The 25,324-nt window shown below is 43.4% G+C and overlaps 1 protein-coding gene across 4 annotated transcripts in view; it reads right to left on the minus strand.

Moving 5' to 3' along the window:
• PUS7 (pseudouridine synthase 7) overlaps nt 1-25,034 on the minus strand; it is a 57,288-nt gene extending 32,254 nt beyond the window's left edge. Inside the window, exons 1-8 of one of the 4 annotated variants that reach the window (XM_072791521.1) lie at nt 24,938-25,034; nt 24,232-24,338; nt 13,182-13,605; nt 11,685-11,769; nt 11,456-11,557; nt 8,387-8,531; nt 3,096-3,113; nt 1,278-1,389 (exon numbers count right to left, since the gene is read on the minus strand). In XM_072791521.1, coding sequence (XP_072647622.1) covers nt 1,278-1,389; nt 3,096-3,113; nt 8,387-8,531; nt 11,456-11,557; nt 11,685-11,769; nt 13,182-13,573 — 854 coding nt within the window. In that variant the 5' untranslated portion in view covers nt 13,574-13,605; nt 24,232-24,338; nt 24,938-25,034. Of the gene's footprint in view, nt 1-1,277; nt 1,390-3,095; nt 3,114-8,386; nt 8,532-11,455; nt 11,558-11,684; nt 11,770-13,181; nt 13,606-17,266; nt 17,425-24,231; nt 24,339-24,416; nt 24,564-24,937 lie in introns of those variants that run through there. The other 3 variants (XM_072791520.1, XM_072791523.1, XM_072791522.1) reach the window with 3 other exon arrangements.
• Between the last annotated feature and the right edge of the window lie 290 nt (nt 25,035-25,324).

Consider the following 25,324-nt stretch of genomic DNA (forward strand, 5'->3'; position numbering starts at 1 on the left):
CCCCACTGAGCAGGGAGCTGGATGTGAGACTCCATCCTAGGACCTCAGGATCATGACCTGAGCCAAAGGCAGATGCTTAACCATCTGAGCCACCCAGGTGCCCTGAATAGTTCTGATAATAAGTAAGTTAGTTAACTAAGAAGTATTTTATAGAAACTGCTCCACATAAAACAAACAAACAAAAAAAAACAGGACAAATTTCTTGAACTCTGAGCGCTCCCTCAACTGCAGAGCTCAGAGGAAGTCCCTCCCCAGTGGTCTATCCTCCCAGGCTCCAGTACAGACAGGCACTATCCTCTGTACCACCGACTCTCTCCCAGACAGCTAGCACCGCGAGGATAGTGTCACTTACAGGGTACTGCACCCTACTGGCTGAAATATGGCCATACTGGCTCTGACCACCAGCACCTCTGAATGTAACTGCACTTGGAGAGAGGGCCTTTAAAGAGGTGATGCAGTTGAAATGAGGCTGCTGGGTGCGCCCTTATCCGATCTGTTCTAATAAGAAAAAATTTGGACACACAGACTCTAGGGATGGGGACACACACACATAACACACACAGAGGTCACAGAGGGAAGACCATGGGTAGACACAGAAAAAAGGTAGCCATCTGTAAGCCAAGGAGAGGCCTCAGAAAAAACCCCCAAACCTGCCTTCTAGTCTCCAGAGCTGTGAGAAAATTAGTTTGTTATTGAAGCCACCCAGTCTGTGGTATTTGTTATGGCAGCCACAGCAAACTGATACACTGTGTACCCCGTTTGAATTGGGCTAATTATATATCAGAAAGTAAACTTCCGCTGCACACAGATTTGCTGTGGAGCCTGTACTCATGACTGAAACAAAATTTTTCGGCACCTGGCCCATCCTGAAAGACTCAAATCTGGTTCAATTGCATTCCCATGAGGAAATTCGACTGGTCTCAAGTTTTCAACCTAGTCAATCTCCAAGAATTAAGAGTTTACAGTCTAGTTAAGCAAATCCCTGCAAACACATCAAAGCGTAGGGCTCTCCAGGAAGTGAATCCATTTTTATTTTCAGCTGGATGGTAATTCTCAGCTGTATGTGAGCTATTTACTTACAGAATTTCTCTCTTGAATTACTACCTATATGCAAGGAGGTGAAAAAAAAACACCTAATTCACATATTGTCTAAGGAAATTATAATGGGGGGGGGAGGCACATCTGCTATCTATTTTCCCACTTTTTCATTAGCATGGAAAGAAGAAAATACATTCCCATGTGGTCATTTCATGTCAGCATGAGAATAAGATACTAACCTTAAATATTTGGACAGCACATTAATAGCATCCATGGTGTCTTTGTTTTCCTTGTACAGTACAAAGTGGCAGTAACTTCCCCTAGACTTTGGCCAAGAATGTTTTCTTGGATCTTAAAAACAAAAAAATTCAATGTTATATAGACCATAACAAAAGGGATTTAAGTTTTTGCTTATGAAACCTACAAGTGTTTTTTTTTTTTTTTTTTTGCTAGAGAACCTCTGAGTGAGAAATTCCATCTAGTCTGACAAGAAATACAGGTTAAGTGGTTACAGCTGTGTGGACTACAGGCATTCTCCTTCCTGTGACTGGAGACTCAACATTACCTGTCCATATTCACAATCAAAAGCTGAAAGCAGGTTGGGTGACAAAGAAGTAAGACTAACCAGCAATTCTCACACAGAGAAACACAGAGAGATCCACCACTCCCTGGTGGCATGTACTTCACAAGCACGTATGTGGTAGGTGGGTACTAGCTTTCTAGAACACACGTGGTCCAGAGGGAAACAGCATTCCCGCTGCCATATAAGCCCTGTCTCACATCCCAAGCGGGGAGTTCACACATACAGGCTGGATGCCTGAGCAAGGATGGGGGATAAAGCTTATGAGGAGTTGCCTTGATGATAGGTTCAAATTTTCCGCCACTTCCTTCACAAGCTTCTTTAATCCTAGGTGGTTTACAAATGTTTACCTGACAGGGGAGAGCGGCTGGCATTCAAAACGTAGTGGTTATTATTCTCAGGGAAAAGGAGACCTTTAAAAATTAAGCCAGGTTAAATGTTAACTTCTGAACCATGGTTCCTTCGATTGTTCAACCTTTTGAACACCAACAAACATGTACAGGCTTTGGAGAACCTGGAAAAGTGTTCTTTTAAGCGACCATTTTAATTATACTGTCATCTAGAGATACATTTTTTAAATATTAGGATTTCAACTTTGATTTTAAAAAAACAACATATTTTGGGAAAAATATGCAAGCCACAGCCACACTTCCAGACACTGTATGGTAATATTCCTGAGTCTTGAGTGACACATAGCTGCAACTGTTATCTGAATACATCTAATCCACTTGACTTCTGTAACTCCATGAAAGAAAAACTGTAAAAATATTTCATTTAATCTTTAGAGTCATCTTCTTTTAAAAATATGCCTTTGTTTTTGTCCCTAAAACAATTCTTTAGCATGAACTCATGAATCCATCCTCTTCAGAGACATAAGAAACTTCTGGTACTGAAGTTGCTGGTACACCTGGCTTTGTCAAGGCAAAAAAGCACTCTTGATAGATTAGTGACTTACACTACAACGTAAAGAACAAATGAATCGGGATCCCTGGGTGGCGCAGGGGTTTGGCGCCTGCCTTTGGCCCAGGGCGCGATCCTGGAGACCCAGGATCGAATCCCATGTCGGGCTCCCTGCATGGAGCCTGCTTCTCCCTCTGCCTGTGTCTCTGCCCGTCTCTCTCTCTCTGTGACTATCATAAATAAAAAAAAAAAAAAAAAAAAAAAAAAAAAGAACAAATGAATCAATAAATCTTCATGGAAAACTGTCATAGCACGTATGCTTAGCGAACTGCTTTTCCTTTCTGATAAACATGAATGTCTCTTCTGCCTTGGAGAAAAAAAAATATTACAAGTATTTCCTTGGCTCTTCGTGTGAATTCCTCAGAATTCATCCTCAGAGAATTGTGAATAAGGGAATATTCTTTTAGGCTTTTCCTTTCAGCTCACCATGGTTAAGCAAAACTGTCTTCTACTTAGCGCTTGGGAGAAAAATCATTGGCATTTCATTTTCTCTACATGAAACACCAACCGCTCTTACCTGCTGCAGTTCTGACCTCTGTCCAAATGCACAGCATAAAGAGCACAAGAGAGCAATGTTTAATTTTTAATAGTATTAAAGTGCTTTAGAGGTGAACATGCAAATGATCGCATGGAAAGTTTCTACCAAGGACTGCTGCAGCACCTGGTAGTTATGTGGTGGGTTAACAGCCATTCAGACATTAACAATGGAATGTCGCAGAGGCAGACAGTGAACGAGTAAGAAAACTCACCTATAGGTACCAGCCTCCTCACAAGGACATGTTAGCTCATCCTCACGGCTGCACTGTCCGTACCCACAGGATGCAGCGTAAGGTTTACAACTGAATACAGTATGTTGTATATCTGATGCTAATGTTACACTGCGTGTTAACTAGAATTTAAATAAAAACTTAAAAAAAAAAAAAAGACCTAATATAAAATGCTTCCCCAGCCAGAGATGTTTTCACAAAGTGCTGCTTATGATTATCTTTTGGTGGTGACACTGAACGCAATTATTATTTTGCTTTGTGTTTTTCTATGTTTTATGAGTTTCCTGAGTTGAGTTATAAAGATTTTGATAAACATCTGAAAAATCATTACAGAAAAGTTCTTGAACTGATCAATTAAAAGGGACATGAGGCAATTTAAGAGACTTAACTATTTAATACAACATTCAGACCTTTTTCGTGTCATCACTTGACAAGTCATCTACTGTAAAAGACATTTTTGAGACAACTAGGGAAAAACTGAACGTGCACAGGGTATCATATATTAAGAAATTACTGTTCATTATGTAGGATGTGATAATGTTTTGGGGTTTTAGTCCTTAGCTGCTAAATACAGACTGTAGCATTTATGGGTGAAATGAAGTGCTGTGTAGAATTTTCTTTAAAACGCTCTATAAGAAAAATAAGTGGGAGGAAAAGATCAAACAGAAACAACAGAATGTTAATAATCTTGAAGATGGCTGATGGGTACACGGTGGTTCAATATATACTACTCTGTGTGCCTGTTTGAAAATGTCTGTAAGAAAAAGTTTAAAAAACTTGTGATAAAAACTGATGAAGTGGAACTGTATCTGTACTTAATGATCCCCTTAGGAATATTTCCAGTATAGGCAAGACATAAATGAAGCCACAAGGCTAAAGAACTAAATGCTATTATACCTTAAGAGAAACCATGACAACCGAGTATGAGTTTTGGCTCACAAGCATGCATCTTTTATTAGCAAATCCAAGCACTAAGCATGCATACACTTATCTCCTCTGTCAATAATAGGTACAAGGATTCTTTTTCTAAGTGCACTTAATATACAAAATAGTAAGCATATGTATTAGTTAACTGGGAATATTTTGAATAACGGAAAATCAATGAGTCTCAGCTTATTCTGGGCGATTTGACTTTCTAAAACTCCAAATCCTTAGATTGCCAAGTAGCATGTATGTTAGCTTCATAATTTAGGAAAATTTAAAATAACTTTCAGACTTTTTTGAGACACTGATTTACAATGCGAATGCAAAGAATTCTCAGGCTGAGATTACAGGAAGCAACCTTATGATGGCTTGATACGGCAGCCCCAGTCCAGTACAAATAGAAACCAGAAAGAAAAAGAAACCACGTTCAGGAAGGTTCATGTATTGAACACAGAGCTCTTCTTCATGAATAACGAAGGAAAAATGTAGTTCAAGAAAGATGACAGGATGGGGTAGCATGCAGAACATTCTTTCCTTCTTATTCAAGGCCATTTCTAGGACTGTATCCCCGCACATCGACCTTCCAGCTTCCTCAGGATCCTGCTAACCCCACTATCACTCTCCTCCCAGAGTTTCTGCCCACCGTCTCCACTGGCTCTTTCCCTTCAGGATATCAATATCCCCAGGGCTCTTCCATTTTAAAAATCAAACATATGCCTCCCTCAACTATGTTGCTTTCCTTTCTCCTCTTTATAGCTTATTTTTTAATTTACGCCCAATGTGGGGCTAGAACTCATGATCCCGAGATCAAGAGCCACATGTTCATTCCGCCAACTGACCCAGCCAGGCACCTCTCTTTGCAGCTGATTGTGAACAGCATTCCATAATTAGTGCCTTGCATCACAGCCTATGGTGTAAACTGGTTTCCAACCCTATTCCACTAGAGCTGCTTTGGCAAACACACCAAAGGTGTCTATGTGGCGAAAAACTGATGGGTATATCTTAGAGTTCTTATCTTGCTGGACCCATCTATAATAATTTCCCACTGCTATTCACTCTGTCTGTGGATTCTATAACACCAGTCTCTCCCAGAGAGTTTCCTTCTTATCTGTCTGGCCCTTCCTCCTATCTCTGTGGATTCCTAGATCCAAGTATCCCTGCTGGGAACCCTTCATTTTAGATAGTATGCTGAACCTCTACATATCCCATGGCAGAATTTTCTTTTTTTAAACTTAAGTCTTGGGGATCCTTGGGTGGCTCAGCGGTTTAGCGCCTGCTATCAGCCCAGGACATGATCCTGGGGGCCCGGGATCGAGTCCCACATCAGGCTCCCTGCATGGAGCCTGCTTCTCCCTCTGCCTGTGTCTCTGCCTCTCTCTCTGTCTCTCAGGAAAAAATTAAAAAATCTTAAAAAAGAAAAAAAAAATAAAGTCTTTAGGGGCACCTGGGTGTCTCAGTGGTTGAGTGTCTGCCTCTGGTTCAGGTCGTGATTCTGGGGTCCTGGGATCGAGTCACGCACCGGGCTCCCCGTGGGGAGCTTGCTTCTCCCTCTACCTGTGTCTCTGCCTCTTTCTCTGTGTCTCTCATGAATAAATAAAATCTTAAAATAAATAAATAAACTTAAGTCTTTTTTAAAAAGACATTCTTAGAGCATATACCATCTATCTCAAAATATAAATTAGTTTACCTAATTACATGGAATTTAACAATTGTAGGATATTTTCAGAAAAATACCCTAGGTACAGTTTGGTAGGTGAATCAAGGTACCCTATTAGACTGGATTAACAACATAACACCAGAGTTAAAACAGTTGGTCATTTGTGGTGTCTGGGCACCATGATTTAGAATTCACCATGCCTATGTTTTAGGATGCATGGCTCTAGCTGAGAAAAATTTAGGTGAGAATATTGCAAATCTGCTAGATAATGTATGTAACAATTTATATCAGGGTATGGTAGGAATAGAGATCTAAAAACACTATAAACTTAGCCTTGCAACGAGACTTTAAAAGATAATTCATTCATATGTTAGTCAAACTAGCCCAAAAGGACACGCTGTCATTGGTACTGGATTCTACTTGCAGGGACATGAAGACTAGTCTCTGGATCCCAGTTCTCCCTACTTTTCCAATGGTATTTAACTGAGGCCCTCTCCGTGGTGGGGAATTGGATCTGCGAAAGAGATGAATGCAGGCTCTCCAGTGCCTGAGTCCATGAGGAGATGAGAGAGAAGAGCTCAGACCTCTAGCCCATCTTTTACCAAATGCCAAAACACCTCAAGCCCAAGAGGTTTATAACTCTCTGCAAGTGATGACCCAATGCTTCCTCTTAAAGTGAGAAATATTTTACTGAAGATGTGCAAAGGGAACAGGGAGGGTGGTTCACATCCCACAGAGCTCAGCACCTCACTTTAAAAATCTTAAGGAAATTTTTTATTTGGAAAAAAAGGAAGGTGAGTGTGGTGCAAGCATGAAAATGTAGAAGAGGAAAGGGTGGGAAAACTCTAAGGGCCACCATGACCTGCAAATAAATGCTCCTCCATACATATTACAAAAGCCAGCATCCTCTAAGAAATAAAGATCATTTCCAAGAAGTAGCCTGTCAAAAAAACACAGGTTTTGCCAATCTGCTTCCTCATGACCACATTCAGCAGAATTAAGACCTTGCCTTTTCTTTTTGCCTTTCAAAGAAGTTGGCTGACCAATGTGGACTCCCTCTTTACAAGGAACAGCTCCCCAGCAGCTGTTCTCAGCCTGGGCCCCTTGAGAGAACTGAGACTGAATACTCCACGGCATCTACTATAGTAGTAAGTCATCCTCTCTACATCTAGGATAGTTACCAACCAACTGTCAGTCTTGAGAGAATGCAAAATGTCACTCAAATCACTTTCCACTGTGTTTGATGCTCCTCAACAACCCTGGCTGGAGTATTATCTTATACAGTGACTCAGACATCAAAGAAATGTACAGCAACCAAGCCATCAGTATGTGGTTTGAGAAGTGATTAACAACCTATGCCCCTAGTCGTTCTAGAACGCAGGTCATTTTCTTTGTGGTATCCACTGAGAAGTGGCCTCCAGTGTCCACCTTCTCCTCCCCACCTGCTCAGGATTTCTGATTTCTAGGTCATATCCACACTTACTGAACTGACATTATTTTTACACTATTTTTTTTTAGGCACAGCTAAACCTTATTTCTGCTCCCATTTTTCTTATACTGCTCTCATTTCACTAGAATCATAGTTACAAACAATTAAGGCTTCATCCATTCACAGCATTAACCTAAGAGAATACTGACACAGCACTAACAGCATGAATAGTCTTTTGTTATAGTCTTGGAGTTTTGCTCTGACAAATAGATCTGGAAATAACTCTTCCCTAATAGAAGCCATCACTGGTAGGGGATGAGGGTGAAGAAATCTCTTTTTCCCCACTGTCATTTTCATTAGAATTCTGTCTGCCGATTTGGCAGGTAAAAGAAGAAAAGTTACCTAATTTTCTTAAGGTTATATGCAAGTAGAAATTTCCGTGGTTGTAGAACGTTATCAGAGTATAAATATCAAAGAGATTCACTGACAACACATTCGTTTCAAGGGAAGGATACACAACGGAAGATGAGCCTGGGCAAAGGGGCGCTTTCCCATATATTCCATGTTTTTTATGTGTGAGTGAAAAAACATGGCTAGAAAGCAGCAGCTCTTCCAATAAAGGGGCTTTGCAGAAAAAATGCCACTGGGATTTTTGGTTCATCTGAAAGCTTTCTTCCCTCCATTAAGAACACAGAATGAGCAATATGCTTCCATTTTCTTCTTGAATTGCCACTGAGCCCATTCTGCTCTTCAGGGAACATATCAAATTCCTAGGACTATCTCTTAGGCGCCACTGTAACTATAGCATATCTCGACTCACATGAAAGACCTAGGGCCCCTTCCAGACACAGTCTGTAGGATTGCTCTGTGAATGTGAACTTTATTTACCTTCTTTGAGGGAATGACATGATCAGTATCCTTTCCAGCGTAACAGCCAAGTAGCCCGCAACATGAACAGGCAAGGAGCAAGAGGAACAGGATGCCACTTGTGACCACTGACAGAGGAAATGCCAGGTCACTCGCACACTTACTTGCCAGAGCCTTTTTCCCAGCTGCATGGTAGGCTACAATGTATTTCTTGCCCTCTCTGTCCTCTGTTTTTGTCTCTAATCCTGGAAACAGTGATTTAATTGCTTGATGGATGACAGTTCTTTTCTCTTTCGTGTCCTCAACAACCTATTAAGAATGGAAATAATGTGACTACTGATTTAATAAACATTAAATAAGGAAATAATACCAATGATTCAATAAAAACATTAGTCACGTTATCAACTGTGCAAAAGTAACAGAAGTCCATGGGTATGATTTCAGAAATCTTTCAGAGCTTTATAATGCTGCACATCTTAAGAGTCTGTTTACTGAGCAGGACATCTGCCAGGCACCGTAGCAAGAACTTCACAGTCATCGGCTTATTTCATCCCAATCATCCCCCTACCGTGCCACCACTATATGTATTTGGAGATAAGGAAAACAAGGCTCAGAGAAGTGAAGTAATGTGTCTAAAGTCACACAGCCAGAGGCACCCATCACAGACACTCTTGTTCAGCGACTCTGCGGGACGAACGCCTCATGGCTCACAGATGGCAATGTAGGCAAGTTGGGCCTTTTGGGATTTCAGAAACTCAACTCCCTTGAATAGGCCAATCTACAATTGCCTCACAATGAATCCTATTCTACACTGAATTATCTTAGAATGACATTCTAGCTCATTTGTTCTCAGTAAAAAATAAAATCAACATCAAGAAAATGTAAACTTGTTAGCTCAGAACTGTTATTTAGGGGAACCTGGGTGGCACAGCTGGTTAAGGTCTGACTTTGGCTCAGGTCATGATCTCAGAGGCTGCTTCTCCTTCTGCCCCTCCTCCTGCTCATGCTCTCTTTCTCTTACTCTCTCAAATAAATTTAAAAAAACATATATTTATTTACTTGAGGGTGAAAATGGGAAAGAGCATGTGCATCAGCATGCACAAGCCAGAGAAGAGGCAGAGGAAGAGGGAGAAGCAGACTCCCTGCTGAGCTGGGAGCCTGACATGGGGCTCGATCCCAGGATCCTGGGATCATGACCCAAGCCAAAGACAGACCCTTAACTGACTGAGCCTCCCAGGCGCCCCAAATAAATAAAATCTTTAAAAAAAAAATAAAAAAAAACTCAGTTGGAATCAAACTTTGCGCATATAACTGAATACATATTTAGACTTCAAAAATTTGGCAAGTAACAAGGAAACTTGTCCAGGATTTATCTTTAAGGTAAAAACTGGATCCCTGGGTGACTCAGCGGTTTGGCACCTGGCTTCAGCCCAGGGTGTGATCCTGGAGACCCGGGATGGAGTCCCACTTCGGGCTCCTGCATGGAGCCTCCTTCTCCCTCTGCCTATGTGTCTGCCTCTCTCTCTCTCTCGTGAATAAAAAAAAAAAAAAAAAAAAAGGTAAAAACTTTCAGTAGATGGTATATTTTTTCAGAATGACAGTAAATTTTGCCACCCACATGGAAAAATGCACATTATAGGGCTAAGATACACTACTGCGTTGCACAAGCAAAAGAAACCTGGACCATCCTCCTGGACTGCTCTTAAAAACAATTCTTAGTTTTTTCCTTGGCATTGCTAAAGATTCTGTCCAGGGATAAATTCAGTAACTGATGAACCCTAAATTCGTAACATTATATACTTTTGGGACGTGGAGGGGAAAAGGAGACGAGGGCTAGGGGCAGATAATGAATTCTGAAAGTTATGGTAACCTCTTGTCAACTGGGAGCAATGGAAAGGGGAATTTTGGACAACCCCAAATCAACATAAACTTAAAATTCTAAAAATCTTTTATCGCCTAGAGCTGCTCTGTCCATATGGCAGCCAGGCCACAGACGGCAACTGGGCACTTGAAATGTGGCCAGTCTGAACTGAGCTATGTTACCAGCATGAAAGATCACTGACTGGATCCTGACTAACAAAGTAGGAAAAAAAAGAATGTAAAACATCTCATTTGGAATTTTGAAAAATACTGATTACCTATTGAAACGATATTTTATTTTTTTAAAGATTTATTCTAGAGAGAGCGCGTGCATGAGTGAGTGAGAGAGCAAGCGTGGGGGGAAGGTCAGAGGGGGAGAATCTCAAGCAGACTCCTCTATAAGTGCAGAGCCCAACACGGACCCTGAGACCATGACCTGGGCTGAAATCATGAGGTGGATGCTTAACTAAGTTAGGCCACAGAAGTGCCCCAAAATGGTATTTTAAATGTATTAGGGTAAATAAAATATATTGTTAAAATTAATTTCACCTGTCTTTTAAATTTTTAGAGGAGTTAAAATTAAAAACATGGCTCACATTATAATTCCACTGGACAGCACTAAGAAGAATAAAATTTTCGTAACAAAAGCTTTAGACAAGGCTACTACTCCATCTAGTAGCTGAGCTCTCCTTTTCCTGAACAGCAGAAGCAGACTCAAGTTGAGCAAAGATATTTTCCTTACCTCTTTCCCTAACCCCTCTCCCTCCAAAGACCCATGTGAGACCCAGAGGCCATAGGAGGCAGAGCCAGGGCCAGGGCCTCCCTATTAGGCCATACATCTGACTGTCAGGCTATTGTAGTCCTTTGGCTACAGACACCATGTGACAGAAAGGTCACTCTGTGGTGCCAAACAACACATTTCTTTGTTGATTTGTGGTCATATAAAATTTTCTTTTTTTAAAAAAAAGATTTTATTTATTTATTCGTGAGAGACAGAGAGAGAGAGAGAGAGAGAGAGGCAGAGACACAGGCAGAGGAGAAGCAGGCTCCATGCAGGGAGCCCGACCTGGGACCCGATCCTGGGTCTCCAGGATCAGGCCCTGGGCTGAAGGTGGCGCTAAACCACTGAGCCACCTGGGCTGCCCATATAAAATTTTCTTAAAGCAAAAACGTAACTTTTTTTTTGCTTTACTTTATCTGGATACTGGTTACCTGCCACTGATAAGATTTTTAGTGTAATGATCTTTTAGATCAAATACAGCAAGGTCATCCTTTGTTAACTATTGTAATTTTTCTAGTACACAGAGATGTTCACACAAAAAGAAGCAATCAAAACCCTAAAAAATTGTCCCATACATTTTTGTGCTATTTACCTCAATGGCAACACTGGTTTCCTTATTTTTAAAAAGCTGGAGCTCTTCTAAACGCTGCTTTTCTTCAGCTGTCAAAACTGTAAATACATCTTCTGAAGGATCCTTGAAAATGATGAAATTCCCAGTGAGTCACACATAGAATTCAAAGCTGTTACTGCTCTATATTCTTGATTCTCTAGGAAATGCTATTTTATACAGAAAGTGACTTTTGTCAGAGATTTGTTCTTACCTCCTCATCCACTGGGACGGACAAATCATCCAAATGGCTGATCCGTCCATCTTTTCCTATTTCGTGAACAACGAAGTCTGAGTATCTGATGAAAAGGAAAAGCATTAACATTTTACTTCCTATTAATTTTAGGAGAAAGTTTATCAACAGTAAGCCTTGCTGTTGTACAAAACAGGGATTTAGGGCAGCCCCTATGGCGCAGTGGTTTAGTGCCACCTGCAGCCTGGGGTGTGATCCTGGAAACCCGGGATCGAGTCCCACGTGGGGCTCTCTGCATGGAGCCTGCTTCTCCCTCTGCCTGTGTCTCTGCCTCTTTCTGTCTCTATGAATAAATAAAAAATCTTAAAAAAAAAACAGGGATTTAAAAAAAAATCTTCAGTTCAAAGTTCATATGGAGTTATTTTTTTCTGGGTTCTTAATGAATTCTAAGCCACAGCTTGACTTTATATTAGAATGTAAAGAAAAGACCCTCTGAACTTCTAGAACATACTTTCAGAGAAATGCATAAATCAAAGCTTAGTAATGTTACCCTAAGACTATAGGCAGTCCTTACTAGAATGAATCATAAAACATGGCATGGTTAATTAAATTAGAACCCAATAAATCTATCATGAACCAATCTGAAGCTTACCTTTATGCTAAATACTCTACACACTTATTTAAAATCCTCTCAAAAACCCCAAGGTGGTATTAGGATCCATTTTTTGGATGAGGATACTGAGGCTCTGAGTTAAGTAAATGCAGTGACTGGACTAGATTCACAACCAGATCCATGTGTCTCCAAAGACTACCTTTTTCCTACTGTAGATGTGGAACATTCAAGTGAAAGAGTTAAGAATTTATTTATTTATTTTCTTTTTAAAGATTTATTTTTATTTATTCATGATAGACACAGAGAGAGGGAGGCAGAGACGCAGGCAGAGGGAGAAGCAGGCTCCACGCTGGGACTCCAGGATTGCGCCCTGGGCCAAAGGCAGGCGCGAAACCGCGGAGCCACCCAGGGATCCCCAAGAGTTAAGAATTTAAGATCTGAAGACCATTTCAAGAGACAACTTAAAATCATTTAAAATAATTAATGTTAAAGAAGTGAACAGCATTCATTCACATGTTAGCAAGGCATGCCACAAAAAATTATTTGTATTTACTCATTTTATGTTTATGTGGCTTCATCTGACTACTTAGGCAGCTTTCCTCCACCCTATTCCTAGGTGACCATCAATACACAATCCTTAGGGACAGTAAGCTAAACAGAAGAACGTATTATTGTTGGGATACCTGGGTGGCTCAGCGGTTTAGCCCCTGCCATTAGCCTAGGGCATGTTCCTGGGGTCCCAGGATAGAGTCCCATATCAGGCTCCCTGCATGGAACCTGCTTTTCCCTCTCCTTGTGTCTCTCATGAATAACTAAAATCTTAAAAAAAAGAACCTATTGTTGATTTCTTTGTAAAGAGAAGAACAAATAGAACTAAAATAACTTGACATGTAAATGAAACATACCTTTCTTTCAAGATGCCTGAGAAGCCCTGATGAGAACTTACAAACTTGGTGATGCCAACGTCAAGTTCAGTAAGCCCATGCTTCATCATGTCTGCGAAACTCTCGGCTTCTTCCTCTTCTTCAGCCTCCTCAGAAAGGCCATCTTCTTCCTCTTCTTCCAACTGCACATCAGAGTTCTTTTTACCCTGTCCGGCATTTACAGCTTCAGGTGGCCCAGGCACATGTCCACTGGTGGGTGGAGAGCCGTGCTCCAGCCCGTCCTGACCTGTGGGCAGACAGCTGTCCAAGACTTTCTGTCTTTTTGCCTCCTCAGCTGGGGCCATGCTGTCATTACCTTCGACAGCAAGAGACCCACGTTTCAGGGACACACCAGTCACTTCCGTCATCTCCATTTTTAAGGCTTCAAGAAAACATTTAAGAGAACCTTTTAGGAAGGAAGAGAGAACAGGAATTAATCACTTCTATAAAGAGCTGGGTTTCAGTAGAGGCACAGTTAACTTTGTTCCTAGGTTCCTCAAATTCATTTATTAACACAATTCTTGGGACGCCTGGGTGGCTTAGCGGTCAAGCGTCTTCCTTTGGCTCAGGGTGTGATCCTGGAGTCCCGGGATCGAGTCTTACTCAGGCTCCCTGAGTGGAGCCTGCTTCTCCCTCTGCCTGTGTCTGCCTCTCTCTCTGTCTCTCTTAGGAATAAATAAATAAAATCTTAAAAAAAGAAAAGAAAACAATTCTTTCCCATGCTGGTATATACCTTTGGTGGCACAGAAAAATTCTGCGTAGAATTTGAAACTGTGCATCAAAAACCTTAAAAAAATGTATGCCCTTTGACCCAGAAATGTTACTTTCAGACTATTTTAAGATGATTAAAGTGTTTAACTTTTTTTAAAGTGCATCAAGGTTTAGCTGTAAGGATACTCACCTCAGTGCGTTTATGTTAGCAAAAAACAAAGAACACGATGCCTGGGTTCATAAACTAAACAACATGAACAGAAAGTGGGAAAGGTGGGTATGGGCGGCTGGGGACAACAGAGAGACTTGCTGTTTTTACTGAATGTCATAGTCAGGTCCCTTGAACTTTATTTCACATAGATTATTATCCTTTCAAAAAACTGATTAAATGGGCAGCCCCAGTGGCGCAGCGCTTTAGCTCCGCCTGCAGCCCAGGGTGTGATCCTGGAGACCCGGGATCGAGTCCCACATCAGGCTCCCTGCATGGTGCCTGCTTCTCCCTCTGCCTGTGTCTCTGCCTCTCTCTCTCTAGCTGTGTCTCTATGAATAAATAAATAAAATCTTAAAAAAAAAACCTGATTAAATAAAAATAGTGCATAAATACACTTACTGACATGAACATATACTCACACCATATTAAAAAAAAGCAAAGGGCATGAGTTGTTTAATGGGTATAGTGTTTCAGTTTTGCAAGATTTCAGTTTGCAAGATTCTAACTCTTTAGAAAGAGTTCTGCATTCTGATTGGACAACAGTGTCAATGTATTGAACACTACTGAACTGTATGTTTAAAAATGGATAAGATGGGGGCACTTAGGTGGCTCAGTCAGTTAAGTGTCTGTCTTTGGCCCAGGTCATGATCTCAGGGTCCTGGGGTTGAGCCCCACATCCGGCTCCCTGCTCAGCAGGGAGTCTGCTTCTCCCTCTGGCCACCCCCCCTTCCACTCCCCCCCACCCCGCTCATGCTCTCTCAAATAAATAAATAAATAAAATCTTATTTAAAAAAAAATGACTAAGATGATTTTACATAGCATGTGTATTTTGCCACAATTTAAACAGCACAGATTATCATTTAACCAGCCAACACACAATGTAATGAGGGAAAGTCTAAGAAGCCATACACACTTCCCAGTACTGAGCAGCTTGCCAGAGGGGTAACCTGTAGCAATCAAAATAAATACATTTATCTAATTTGATCTTACTTGATGCTCTTAGTGTGAAAAGGATAAAAGTTTTCCTATGTTAATTATATAGGGAGATGACATAATTAACATGCTAACAAACTTAGTAAACATACTCATAAAGAACATAAATGAGCAGAAAATTAATATTCTAAGGTTCCCCAAGGTCTAGTTAACAAGAAACCCAACTACAGAAGCATCTACAGCAGAATAATTACAATGAACTAAAGTTTAAGAATCCACATCTGTGGGGTTCCTGGCTGGCTCAGGAGGAGCATGCAACTCTTGATCTCAGGGTCATGAGTTTGAGCTCCACGCTGAATATAGAGATTAAATATATACGTGTGTGTGTGTGTGTGTGTGTGTATATATATATATATATATATATATATATATATATATATATAGAAAGACTCCAGATTTGATCTTGCCTCATTGTCAAAAATCCAAAATGGAAAGTAAAGAAAAAGACAAATACATGCACAAAATGAAAGGAAAAAGGATGACGGTGACCAAAAACAAAAACGAGAGAAAGAGAAAAAAGATAAGAATGATGCTAGTAAAATCATTTTCCTTTGAAAGACAAAAAATTTAAATAAAGAAAACGAAAGAAATCAAGAAACCAGACCAGAAGTAGACCATAACTAGTTACACAAAATCACCTCTAACTCAAATAAGAAGAGCACCTGGGGGCTCAGCGGTTGAGCATCTGCCTTCAGCTTAGGTCGTGATCCTGGGGTCCTGGGATCAAGTCCCGCATTGGGCTCCCCCAGGGGCCTGCTTCTCCCTCTGCCTGTGTCTCTCATGAACAACAAAAAATAAATAATAATAATCCTAACAAGAAAATATTTATTCCTTATCTGTTCTAAGCAAAGTATATAAAAAAAAGAATGCTGGTTTGTGAAATGCCGATGCTATTTTATGCTCACTTTTTATCACCAAAGCTGTCCTCACAAAGCCCATATGCCAGGGAGGGAGATACAAAGGGCATGGGGGTGTCACTCGGGGACTATGGAAACACATAGAAGACCTCAGAGGGTACTGGTGGGGAGGGTGTCAGAACCTCTTTCCTTTAAAAAAAAAAAAAGATTTTATTTATTCATGAGAGACACAGATAAAAGGCAGAGATACAGGTAGAGGGAGAAGCAGGCTCCATGCAAGGAGCCCGACGTGGGACTCGATCCCAGGACCCTGGGGTCACGCCCTGAGCCGGAGGTGGATGCTCAACCGCTGAGCCACCCGGGCGTCCTGAGGACCTCTTTCCTAATGGAAGACCAGAAATGAACACCTGAGCCAAGTTTTGAGGATCAGGAAAGGTCGCAGAAAGCGGGGCGGAGGCTATCTGGAGCAGGAGGCGGAATAGCATGTGCAGACACAGAGGCATGAGCGAGCAAGGAGCACTGGGAGAGGCCCAAGGAGCTCATCCCACCTGGTGGAGGGTAAAACACACAATGAGAGAGTCTGGAACTAAAGCCAGGGAGTGGGCAGATGGCACACCAGGAAGAACGCAGGGAATTCCATCTTGAAAACCAAACCAGCACTGGACGTGTGAGCTAGAAAGATTCTGCAGCACCTCTTCAAAGAGAAACTAGGGTCCGCTGGAAGACTAGGTAAGAGGGTGCAGCCGAGGGGCGCCTGGCTGGCTCCGAAGAGCATGTGGCCCTTCATCTCGGGCCTGTGAATTTCAGTCCCCCATGTTGGGTGTAGAGATGACTAAAAATAAATAAATAAATAAAACTTAAAGACGGATTAAAAAAAGAGAGAGAAAGAATATATAGCTGAAATTGAGCCAAGAAATTAATACAACATGATCTAAAGCTGAGGCAAGGGCGACAGAAAGGAAGTTTGGATTCAGGGACATTTAGGAGGTGGTGGAAACAAGACTGGATGGCAAATGTGGGCAGAAAGAGGAAACACTCCAAGATGACTCAGATTTTCTGCTTCAGGGACCTAAGAGGACAGGGGAGCTCTTCCTGCCACAGAAACCCCAGGCAGAGAATCAGGTGGTAGGAGAAGTCCACCTACGGTTCTGGGGTGTTGCAGGTACCTAAAGACACCCCGAAGCCAGGCACTACACTATGTTACACATACTCTTACCCCAAGCCTGCGACGGCTTCCCAATGACAGTACAAGGCTCCCAGCTGGCATGCCAGGACCCACTAGGAGATCCTCATACCTTTCCAGGCCTGGATTCTCAGCAGAGAGGAAAGCACAACCAATAATAGCCACATCCGCAGCCTGGCTCAGGGACTGTATGGTCAGCAGGATGTCTACCTCCTTCCCAGAATGCAGAGGGTTCATCACGCTACATCTTGAAAACCAACGGTCAGAAGCCTTGATGGAAACATCAATTATTTCCTCTGCAGAAATGTCTGCAATGTCCTGCTCTGGCACTGCCCGTCATCTAGTGACCCATATCATTATCTTCCACATGCCTCCAACAATGCAGGCCCAGCCCCAAAGCTACCTGTCTCCTGCCTGACTGCTCATGAGATCTCTCCAGTGGGAGCTTCTCCATACCTGTTTCAGGGCACCCTGGCCTCACCCGTCCTTCAGGACTCATCCGAAGGCCATAATGAGTCCTAACTCTTGTGCCCTCCTCTCTATTAACTCTACATCTTCCCTTTTTTTTTTTTTTTTTTTAATTTTTTTTTTTTAATTTACTTATGATAGTCACACAGAGAGAGAGAGAGAGAGAGAGAGAGAGGCAGAGACACAGGCAGAGGGAGAAGCAGGCTCCATGCACCGGGAGCCCGACATGGGATTTGATCCCAGGTCTCCAGGATCGCGCCCTGGGCCAAAGGCAGGCGCCAAACCGCTGCGCCACCCAGGGATCCCTACATCTTCCCATTTTACTTCCCTTCATCTGCACTACCACGTGGACTCCTAGGTACCATGATTTTTTCCCTTTTTGGCCCAAGGAAGTTAATTTGAGTTTCTGCTCTTCATCTGTAGAATGGGAATGACATGTGCACCAGAGGGCTGCCATGAAGATGAAATGAAATGACAAAGCAGTTAGCGTAGCCATAGCAGGAACAAAACAAACTCAAGCAGATTCTTTGAGAATATTACTTCTTTTGTACATGCCAGAGAATTCAGAGTGGTGTAATAGGCATTGATAGATATTCTGTAGACTTCCTGGAACAGGTGCTGAAACTGTTCTCTGCCTACAGAGATCAAAGACACACTAAGAAGCGTATCTCTAAGGAAACAGTAGACTTGGACAACCAATTATCACAAATGGCCACAAGCATCACAAAAAATAGACCACCAGCCACACTGCCTGGCCCTGAAAGCACACGCTACTATCTGTGAAGTGTTCTTACTGAATGGAACTTGATGTTGAATTGGCAGATTAGATGGCATGCAGGGATGTAAGAAGTCAAATATCACCACAGGGAAGGAGGCAGCAAAATTCTGAATGTGGGAAACTCTACAAGGACAAAGACAGTTCCTTCAACTAATAAATAACAAGGGGAAAAAGAGGGAGAGGCACTTACAGGTAAACTTACAAAGTAATGCAATGAGTGGATCCTTCTTTAAACAAATCGACTATTCTTTAAATAAACAAATAAATAAACAAACAAATAAATAATAAAATAATAAAATTAAATTAAAAAGGGCAGCCCAGGTGGCTCAGTGGTTTAGCGCCGCCTTCAGCCCAGGGCATGACCTGGGATTGAGTCCCACATTGGGCTCCGTGCATGGAGCCTGCTTCTCCCTCTGCCTGTGTCTCTGTCTCTCTCCCTCCCTCTCTGTGTGTCTCTCATGAATAAATAAAATATTTAAAAAATATTAAAAAATAATAATAAAAAATAAACAAGTGGACTATTAAAAAAAGTGTTGGGCAGTCCGGGCGGCTCAGTGGTTTAGTGCCGCCTTCCGCCCAGGGCGTGATCCTGGAGACCCAGGATCAAGTCCCACATCGGGCTCCCTGCATGGAGCCTGCTTCTCCCTCTGCCTATGTCTCTGCCTCTCTCTCTGTATGTCTCTCATGAGTAAATAAATAAAATCTAAAAAAAACAAAAAAAAAAGTGTTGGACTCAATCAGGGATACAAAAATACCAGGGATACTTGATGACATTAAGGTAGTACTGTCAACTTTTTTTTTTTTTTTTTTTTGGAGGGAGAAAGCAAGAAAGCATGAGCATGTGTGAGCATGAGGGGAGGTTTGAGAGCATGCAGAGGGAGAGAGAATCTCAAGCACAGTCCTCGCTTAGAGCCTGACACTGGACTCGATCCCATGGCCCTGAGACATTGACCTGAGCCGAAATCAAGAATAGACAAGAGTTGGACATTTCACCGACTGAGTCACCTAGGTGCCCCAGTACTGTCAACTTTTTAAGGTGCAATTATGTTGCTGTGGTTACATTTAAAAATAGAATCCTTATGTTTCAGGGATACAAACTGAAATATTTATGGTTGAAAAATTATGAAGTCTGGAATTTGCTTCAAAATAATTTACCAGTGGTGAATGGAAGTGGAGCAGGTATAGACTTGAAACGAGGCAGGTAATTACTGAGTGGTGGGAACATGGGGAGGTTACCACATCTACTTTGAGCTTTTAACTTTAAGAAATTTCAAACAGGGGATCAAGTCCCACATCAGGCTCCCTGCGTGGAGCCTGCTTCTCTCTCTGCCTATGTCTCTGTCTCTGTGTCTCTCATGAATGAATAAATAAATAAAATCTTTTTAAAAAAAATTTCAAACATACAAATATAAAGAGATATACAAACTAGTAGTCTGTTTGATCCAACCACCGATTTTTTTCCATTCTTGTGTTCTGCTCCCTCCCATCACTTGTTCTTCAAACTGGTCCCAAGACCCTATCTCTTCTACCCTCACTTCTTCAAATGTCCCAAACCACAATACCTGTTAGCCACCACTCAACACTCTTGCTCACTGGTCCTGCTCCAGAAGTCTCATTAAACCCCAAGCAAGTACCAATCCCACTGTCTAAACCTGTGCTCCTGGTTGCTGCTGGAGAAAACCACACCAGGTCAGGGGAGTTCCTCTCTTAGGACAGCCATCCCTGGTCACTACAGTCTTCTCCAAGTCCTGCTTGCCATTCACAAAGAAAATGGGGAGCCTCTGACAGACACATTTCGTTCCGGCATATTCACAAGACCATTTCCTAAATATTGCAACCCCTTTGAAAGAAGTCCACAGTCATTCTAACACTCACTCACTCCTTCATCCCCTCAACAAACACTCACCACACACCCACACCAGGCGTTGTTCCAGGCACTCTGAAGAGCCGCTGCAGCAACTCAAGCTAACGCCCTGCCAGGGAGGAGCTAACATTCAGTGCAAGACCTGGCCTCTGCCTCCAACACACCACTGAAATGGTTTAAGTTCAGCAGTGGCTTCCTTGTGCCAAAACCACAGCCACTCAATCTTGGCTCTGAGTGACGTCTTTTTCCAACTGGACATGGTTCACTGCTTAGCTTCCTTGAAACTGTTTTGACTCCTTGCTTTTCTCCTGCTTCTCAGAGTGCTCTTCTCCCTGTCTTGTCTCATGCTCCTTAAATGTGGGGATCTCTAAGCTTCCTATCCCAATCTTGTTCCCTGCTTACTCCCACATTTTTCCAGCCAAGATCCATCTCTGACTTCCTTCTGGCTTTGTTTGGGGGCCCAAAGCAACAGTAAGGACAGCTAAGCAGTTGCAGAGCGTGCAGAGTGAACTCGCTGAAGCCTCTCTTCAACCCTGCGGCTCAGGGGTCAGGAGCATCCCCAGAGATTACACATCTGCTCCAGTTTACCCAGCCGGGAAGGGCTGAATCAAATGCTCAAATTCAACATGCCCTAAACTGAGCTCATCTCTTCCCACCACCAGCACACATCTTTTGTGCATGTTTAGACTGCACTTCTCACCTCAGGGGATGTTGCTGCCACCAACTACTAGTCACCTAAGTTGGAATATGGTTGAAACTCCAACTCCTTGCTCCCCTCTATGCCCACACCAATGGTTTCATGAATAAAATTCTAGAAAGTTTACAAGAGCACTGTTATGCCTACCATCCCTGGAATGAGAGTATAGGCCAACCATGCATATAAAGTATCACCCACTGGCTTCAACCCCATATAGATTCTGCTGTTTACGTGGGTCACTTCCCCTCTACGCTGGGGTTTCTCTGTAAAGCAGAAAAATGATGACTTGCTCAAAGGTTTGTAATAACTATTTTTTTTTTAATTTTATTTATTTATTCATGAGAGACACAGAGAGAGAGGCAGAGACACAGGCCGAGGGAGAAGCAGGCTCCATACAGGGAGCCCGATGCAAGACTCGATCCCAGGACCTGGGGATCACGCCCTGGGCCCAAGGTGACACTAAACCGCTGAGCCACCCAGGGATCCCTGTAATAACTGTTTCTTTCTTTCTTTTTGTATTTTTATTTATTATTTTTTTTGAAATAGCTTTTTCATTTCAACTGTTGGTCATTAATATTTATTACGGATGATTTACACAGCAGAACTGTATCGCTGAGTCTGGGGAAAACAAAGCTTCTTATGCTTCTTTTGTTCTCTGGGCTAATGATTAAACATGGTTTCCTCCTTCAAATACCATTTAATTTTAAGAGACCCTCACAGCACTGCCAACAGCACTAAATAAATGGGCCTTTAATATTTTCTGGCAGGCTTTTTCTTGATACTTGAGGACACTTGCCCAAAATCTTTTTCTTGTTATATTTAACTGTAAAGACAAGCTCATTAACTAATCTCACTTTTGTGTTTCAAATTAAATTATAGTTTTCATTTGTTTTAGCAAATGGCTCTATCACACATTAATTATTAAAGTATACATAGCACCAATGATTAGAGATCTGTTAATATATATTTTGCTAAGTTTTTTCAGTGGGCTTAGAACCCAAAAACATATTTACACAACAGCTGTGCAAACTTCTGGACCAAGAAAGAGAGAACTCAAATTAGTATCGTTTTCACGAGCAAGAACTATATAAAAGCGAAGAATAAAATGCAGTAATTTTTAAATGAGAGGAAGGGAGCAGATCGAGGAACCTAAGAGGCTGGGAAGAATTCAATCAGAAAGATAAAACCACTCTGACTGCCCCAGTATGATTTTCCTAATAAAATTAGTTTTGGGGACACCTGGGTGGCTCAGGGGTTGAGCATCTGCCTTCAGCTCAGGGCGTGATCCTCAAATCCAGGATAGAGTCCCACATTGGGGTCCCTGCATGGAGCCTGCTTTTCCCTCTGCCTGTGTCTCTGACTCACTCTCTGTCTCTCATGAATAAATAAATAAAATCTTAAAAAAAAAGAAAAAGGAAAAAAATCAGTTCGGCATTCAGGAAAATCCAAATATACATATTCGGGCAGCCCGGGTGGCTCAGGGGTTTAGGGCTGCCTTTGGCCCAGGGTATGATCCTGGAGACCCGGGATCAAGTCCCACGTCTGGATCGAGTCCCATGTCTGGATCAAGTTCCCTGTCAGGCTCCGTGCATGGAGCCTGCTTCTCCCTCTGCCTGTGTCTCTGCCTCTCTCTCTCTCTCATGAATAAATAAAAAATCTTAAAAAAAAAAAAACAAACCCAAATATGCATATTCAAGCACTGTATCTCAAAGCTGTAAAAACATGACTGGCTTTTTAAAAGGGGGTGCTCAGTGGTTGAGTGTTTGCCTTTGACTCAGGTAGTGATCCCAGGGTCCTTGGATCGAGTCCAAGTTCCAGTCCCCGCATCATGCTCCCCACAGGGAGCCTGCTTCTCCCTCTGCCTATGTTTCTGCCTCTCTCTTTCTCTGTGTCTCTCATGAATAAATACATAAAATCCTTAAAATAAATAAATAACAATCAAAAAAATAAAGAGGGGAGGAAGGTGGGAGGTCCAAGTTTCATGAGTTTTTAATGGTACTTTAAAAAATGTTTTTAAAGAAATGGTATGCTGCACAAATACATGATCCAGAATAGTAATCACAGTCAAGTAATGTAGACCAGAAGCTTGATTCTACAGCCAAGAAGAGAAAGAAGCTACTGGTACCCATGAACTTCAAAGTCCTACACAATCTGTTGAGGGGAGTAATAAAACAATGGGGTTTTGTATCTTTTATATTCCAAATGACCCAAATGAGTTTAGGAATATTACAATTTGGGGATCCCCAGGTGGCTCAGCAGTTTAGTGCCACCTTCGGCCCAGGGTGTGATCCTGGAGACTCGGGATCGAGTCCCATATCAGGCTCCCTGCATGGACCTGTTTCTTCCTCTGCCTGTGTCTCAGCCTCTGTGTGTGTGTGTGTGTCTCATGAATAAATAAATTTAAAAAAAAAGGAATATTACAATTTAAAAAATACTTTAAAATCTTTCTCATTAGGATATTAGAGTCACCGATAAGCTTCCTTTACACCCATGACACAAAAAAGTTTAACATATTCAAAATTGTACTACAACACTGATAATCCCTTAACATTATTTCCTGCAAGATGAACATCTGAAAAAAAAAAGGTGTATCAGTCTGAATCCTATGTTTAGAATACTACTTCCAATTTTTAAATGCATCCACCCCCTGCAAACTGTCAATAATCCCTCTGGGTCACAATAAACAGCACTTTCTTCAGGACAGAGCGCACACTATACTCTAACATGCAAAATCATGAAGTCCATTAGGTTCATTCATTCCACAAATATTTGTGCACCCTTTATGAGTGTGGCACTATTCTAGGCACTGGGGAAAAAGGGACAATTTCTTGCCCTCACTAAGCTTACATTTATTTATAAGGATGCATCAATAAATAATAATCTCAGAAACATGCACGCATCAATAAGGCAGTGCAAAGGGAAGGGGAGGATGAGGGGTGCTCTTTAACGAAGCATTTCTAAGAAGGTGTCCTTTGAGAGAGGACCTGAAGGAAGAACTAGACACGAAAAGGTATGGATGAGAGTTCCAGGCAGTGGGACCGCATGTAAAGGACCTGAGGCTAGAGCAATCTTAGTAAACAGACCAGCTGGACTGAAATCTCTCTCTCCTACTTGGGGGCAAAACCCATGTTTTATCAATACCTGTATCGCTCCTGCCTCTACCAAGAGATACGTTCAAAAGGAATTGTTAATATATACAGACTGCTGGCTACTTGCCTAACGACTGAACAAAATCCCTGCCTATGCATCCCCTTTTCAGTATGAGCGTACCCGCTGATTTTTGACTGATCACTCAATTCTCAAAGCATCCCCAAACCAGTGGGGCATGGCTGTTTTCACAGATGATTGGAGACTTGAAACAAAAGCCCTTCGTAATCCTGTAGAAAAAAAGAGAAAAGAAAAGTGGTCTGACCACCGGATCGGAAATTTGACAAACGAAACTCAACAAATCCTACCTCCCGGCAGGCGCTAGTGACCCAGGCGCTAAGGCTCAGGCTTTGCTACACCCCCGCGCAGGGCAGGCGGTGGGGACTCGGCGCCGCTGAGTTTGAACACGCACCGCGGCGGCGCCTCGGGTGCAGGGCTGGAGGCTCCCACGGGGCGTGCGGCGGGCTCGCGGCGCGTAATCGCGGATGCAAACGCGGCCGGCACGTGGGCGCCCCCCAGCCCCGGAGCTGCAAGGGCTCGGGGCCCGGCGCGGCTTCCTCCCGGCCCGCGGGCACAGGACGGCAGGGAGCGCCCGGCGTGGGTGCGCGGCCGGCGGGCGGCGCGGGGAGGCGGGAGCGCGCGGCGCCCCCTGCCGACCGGCCCGGCCCCCCGGGAGCGGACTCGGGCTCCCGCCGCGCCCCCGCGGGCTCGGTCCGTCACGGAGGCGCCGCGGGCTCGGGACGCCTTCCCGGGGCGCACGGCCGCTCGGGGCGGGGCCCTGGGGCCCGACCGCGGAGCCCGGGCGGCTGCGGCGAGGCGGCGCACTTACCCGGGGCCTGCGAGCGCGGGCGCGGCGCGGGCCGGGCGGCGAGGCGGGGCGAGCGCGGCTCCCGGCGCAGGAGGGCGGCGGCGGCCAGTCGGAGGAGCCGGCCGCGGGGGCGCCCCGGCACAGGCAGCGGCAGCAGCGCCGCCAGCGCGCAGAGCCCGGAGCGCGCGTGGGCCCGCCGGCGGCCGAGCCCTCACACGTGCCGCGCAGCGACGCGCCGCCGCCAGTCGGCCCCGCCCCCGCGCAGGCCCCGCCCCCGCCAAGCCCCGCCCCACGTAGGCCCCGCCCCCGCCAAGCCCCGCCCCCCGCGTCCCCGCGCCTCGGGGAGGGGCGGGGAGGCGAGGCTCGGAGCTTTGCCGCGCGCTGCAGGGAGCGGGCTCCCCGCCGCCC

This window comes from Canis lupus, chromosome 21 (assembly GCF_048164855.1).
Source record: "Canis lupus baileyi chromosome 21, mCanLup2.hap1, whole genome shotgun sequence".
NCBI classification, from domain to species: domain Eukaryota; kingdom Metazoa; phylum Chordata; class Mammalia; order Carnivora; family Canidae; genus Canis; species Canis lupus.